This window comes from Planococcus citri, chromosome 1 (genome assembly GCF_950023065.1).
Source record: "Planococcus citri chromosome 1, ihPlaCitr1.1, whole genome shotgun sequence".
In the NCBI taxonomy this organism is placed as follows: Eukaryota; Metazoa; Arthropoda; class Insecta; order Hemiptera; family Pseudococcidae; genus Planococcus; species Planococcus citri.
Window position 1 is genome coordinate 48,910,993 of NC_088677.1, and position 4,852 is coordinate 48,915,844.

The 4,852-nt window shown below is 35.0% G+C and overlaps 1 protein-coding gene across 1 annotated transcript; it reads right to left on the minus strand.

The window, feature by feature from the left end:
- Positions 1–2,567: 2,567 nt before the first annotated feature.
- Positions 2,568–4,386, minus strand: LOC135832460 (tetra-peptide repeat homeobox protein 1-like). The gene has a single exon (XM_065345718.1). It carries the CDS (start codon positions 4,223–4,225, stop codon positions 3,275–3,277), a length of 951 nt encoding a protein of 316 aa, XP_065201790.1. The 5' UTR covers positions 4,226–4,386; the 3' UTR covers positions 2,568–3,274.
- Positions 4,387–4,852: the final 466 nt, after the last annotated feature.

Below are 4,852 nucleotides of genomic sequence, written 5' to 3' on the forward strand. Positions count from 1 at the left end.
CCTTCCAAACCATGAATAGCCTATGAATTTTGGATTAGAAAAAATGGCTACGTTTTGGAATTTGACCTTTCTTCCCCAAATTTTAATTTACATTTTATTCCATTTTTCGTCATAAATTGCATTAAGTATGGATTTTTTAATGCATAAAAAGTCGTATCTATTATAATGATTGCAGACAACCGAATTATCGGAGGAGGGTGCTTCCTCTTCCCCGTACCTACCTTTAGAAAAGTTGAAAAACGGTGATTTTGAGTGTTCTGTTCTAGAGTTGGGAATTCCAAAATGGGATGATAATAAAAGAAATAATGGTGACAAGATTATAAAGTTAGAACTTTTTTAGAAACTCAAAAGTACCACGTTTCATTAAAATTCAAACTTGCTTTTCAATGGCGTAGTAAGGATTCTATACCAAGTGGAGGAGGGAATAAGTTTTTTAGGTGTGAAAAAGCAGAAATTTTAGATGATTCCAAAGAAACCTTTATAATAATAGCTAAATATGTATACATTGTACATACTACCTACCTATTATGAATTTATGAAAATCGAAGATATAAAATTATAACTTGAAGGAATTTTTTTGATAAACTTTCAATCAAAGAGATGATGAAATATTTTCAACATAAAGTTCAATGGAAATTGTTTTGAATTTTCATGTCATAATTTCATCCAATCAAGAGTGCATTGTGATTCGATTTTTTTACTGTCGAGGAGGTACAGCAGGGCCGAGTCGGCCCTGGGTACAGACATATTGCAGTCCAACAAGACCGTTGAAAATGATTTTTCATGGCTATTTCATTTTTTCAGGTGGTGGGGAAGGGAGAATAATTTCACATTGAAGAAGTGATTTTCAAAAAAAGGGGAAGCAATGGTTAAAAATCTTTTCTAATGGTTTTGAACTGTTGAAAAGGTATACTTAGATAGATCACATTAACTTGAAGTTTTCCACTTTGTACCTATTTTATTTGAAATGTGGGAAAATTTAATAAAATGTCAAACATATCTCGACTGAATTGAGTGGCAAAGAGCCTTTACGATTAAAACTATTGATATTAGAACAAATCCATCATTTTTGAAAAATACTTCTTTGAAATGTTTTTACTACATAAATGTACTTTTGACTCTCTCATTAGAATTCTCCTGCGATCAAAATTCAGTTTTTGTTTACACTTTTTTTAGGATAAAACGTCCACTTCATTAGATATCTACACATTTTCAATGCTGCATTGCATTCTTTTTTAAGCAGTTCAAATGATTCAGAACACTAAAGCCCCGAAATTGTTTTGTCTGTATGCAAAATATTGACCCATGAATAAGATGCACTGGAATGAAAAAAATAATGTTTTAAATAAAATTCGAATTTCTAAAACATGACGTGCTGAAGAGTAGCATTTGATAATCCTACGAGTACAATTGAGTCAATTTTTCTTTTTTTTAAATTATTGACCTCATTGTAAGTATGATTATTAAAAATGCCACTCTTCACCAAAAGGCGAAGTTTTTGAAATACAAATTTTAAAACATTTCGTGCAAATTTCTTTCTTCAAAGATCAATATTTCGCAAACAACATTTTTTTTAAGTGCTTTTTTATATTGTTCTCATATGTAGTTGCAACTTTTAAAGCAGAATTATTCCTACGATAAAAATACCTACATATACTTGCAACTTTTAAAACAGAATTATTCTACGATAAAAATACCTACAATATGTGATAAAATTTAAATTTTGTCTTCAAGAAATTGAAAACACGAAACTAATTTCTATGAATTTCGAACAGAAGAGAATTTGCAATGGAAAATCAAAAATCTCCAAGCAAAGAAAAGCAAAATAGTGAAATCGTTATTTTTAGAGATTTGTATAGGTACCTAGCTCTTTTACGTCAACATTTTTTTGTTTTTATAATCGCTATTTTTTTTTAATGTTCAAAAATTTGTTTGCTGTCGTTGCAGATTTTAAACTTGATAACTTGTTGATTAAATTGATCTGTTGAGATTAAAGTTCAATAATTCAAAACACTGGAAATTTTTGTACAGTATCGAATAATGGCAATTATTCCGAAAACAAATAAGGTAAATTGTTCGCCAAATTCAACTATTTTGTTATGATTGTATGCACTTTAAATAATTTAGAAGTGCACCAAAATGTGTAAGTACATATAGGTACCTACGTACGTACTTTGAGATGGTCTATTCATCTAGCCTATTTCAACAAAAAAAATTATTTTTGACTTCATTAAAAAGTAGTTGTAGTGCAGATAGGTACCTACCTAATTTGTATCTTAATGCATACATCTATTACAAAATAAATATTTTTGAGTCAGTTATACGTCAAAATTAGAGGAAATGGGTCAAATTTGTACATACATAAAAAAAAAATGAAAAATTAAATAGGTACCCATAAGTAATGCATACACGTATACTCTATGCATAATATTTACTTACCTACCTACTTATTTTATGGTAATGTGGGTGTTTGGCTTCTTCAATGAAAATCATCATAAATATCTCGAAAATCCTCTTTCATTTTGCATGGCAAATGAAATTTACAACAATAAAGAAAAAATAAAATCTACACAAATACAAAAATGTTTATATATGTACAATAATATCACAATATAAAATACATGACGAATAAAGTAGGTATAAAAGAGTAGAATTTTACTAATTCGTAAAAAATATAGGCTTACGGTACAAATAGGTATCGGTACCTAATAAAAAAAATAAAAGGTATTTATTGAACTTGTGATTTGAAAGAAACTGGTTTTTAGGATCAGAAAAAAGAAGAGCCGATTAAGTAATAGGTTAAAATTTTAGATGCTGTGCGATGAACTTCGTATTATGAATCAAAGACCTTGTACGCAAATAACCGCAACTACGGTTCGTTAACTGGAACACGAAGAAACTGGTTTTTATGCGTGAAAAAAATATATAGGTGAAACGTTTGTTGCACCTTTAAAAGTTTTCTGCGATTTTTGATCGTAAGCAAAAATCAAGAAAATTTTAAATTCAAGTGTTGGTAAAAAAAAAAGAGAAGCATCTAAAATTCCAACCCTACAATTAGTAGGTACATTAATAATAGGTAATAATTGAAGGTAACTTTACTCGTATAAAAATCTAATGAAAATATTTTGAGTAAGCGTTTTTTTGATTTGAAATAAAAGCTGAAACAAATAACGGTACCTACATTCGAACCGAGGTAACTCCAATACTTGGTAACTTGAGGCGAGTTCTTCATTCAAAGGAATCAAATCGATAGGTAAGGTTTCTGAAAAAGAGATCAATCGTAGTGGTCTTCGTAGTGGTCATCGTGATGTTTATGATGATGATCGATGTAGATAGGAACATGCTTTTCAACTTCGTACGGTACTGGTATTTCGACTGGTACTTTGACTGGAACTTTAACTGGGTATGGGACTGGTTTCTCTACTGGGTAAGGCACTGGCTTTTCAACTGGGTAAGGTATTGGTTTGGGTATATGTACTGGATAAGGTCTGTCTACTGGAACTTTGACTGGATAAGGTACTGGCTTTTCAACTGGGTAAGGCACTGGTTTTTCGACTGGAACATGGACTGGGTATGGTCTGTCGACTGGAACTTTGACTGGGTATGGGACTGGCTTGTCAACTGGGATTCCGATGTGTTTTTCGATGTACACTGGGTATGGTTTTGGAATATGTACCGGGTACGGTCTGTCGACTGGAACTTTTACTGGGACTGGTATGTTCTTGTAGACTGGGTACGGTTGAGGTACAGGTACTTTAACTGGGTATGGCACCGGTTTTTCAACGTGAACTGGGTACGGTTTTGGCACTGGGACTGGGTATGGTTTTTCAACTGGGACTTTAACGTGAACTGGGTATGGGACGTGTTTTTCCACATGTACCGGGTATGGCACTGGAACTTCTTTGGTGATGGTGACTGATTTGACGTGTCCCTCGTGGTGATGAGGTGATTCGTATCCGTAGTCGGATCCGTACGATACGTAGTTTCCGAGACCACTGCCACCGTAACCGCTGCCACCGAAGCTACTGCTACCGAAACCGCTGCCGCTGGACGAATAGCTGCTGGCGCCGTATCCTAGACCGAAAATTCCACGTTTACCTTGCGTTTTTTCGCCTTCTTTAGAAGGCGCCGAAGTAGAAGATTCAGCGGGTTTCGAGTCATCGTTGGAACTCGCGAACACCACACCAGCGCAAACGACTAACACGAATACACGAGCACTTATCATCGTAACAATTAATAACACCTAGGTTCGTATCGGTTTCGGATTCCAGTTCATAACCCGAACGAACGTGAAAAACTGACTGACTGTGGATGGCGCGAGTACGGTAGTTTTGTAGAAGAGCGAAAGGAAGTCCCTTCCTTTTCCAGCGACCAAATGATCGAATTCCCCGAGTTTGTAGACTGTTTTAAAATGGACCTACTTTCGGAGCCGGTTTGCACGCAATATTTCTTCTTTAATATTATTACACAATGTGAGAATCTTAATTATTGGCGGCGATGCGTGCTTCGACCCGTCTCGCTTTGCGTTGTTACCTTGCCCTGCAATCGAGTAATGCCCCCGCCAATATACCTCCTCCGCGGCGCTGCTGTCCGCTTCATTCAGCCAGCGGTGAGAATATCGCGGCGTATTGCTCTGTCCTGTATTTACGTAAATGAAGAAAAAAAAAAGTAAAACTGGGACCACGCAGTAGCATAAGCACGATCCTCGTGCTCGCCTCACATATACCTTTACCTATCGATGCGGTCTTGTTTCCAAACAAGTGGATAACGACCACCGCCACCGCCGCCTTAGTACACATCTATATCTTATTTTGTTAATCTAATTCTCTGGCTGCTTGTTTTGTTGTATACC

Bases quoted from the DNA above. Each gene is read 5' to 3' on its own strand.
- LOC135832460 (XM_065345718.1), bottom strand. From the start codon at position 4,225: ATGATAAGTGCTCGTGTATTCGTGTTAGTCGTTTGCGCTGGTGTGGTG.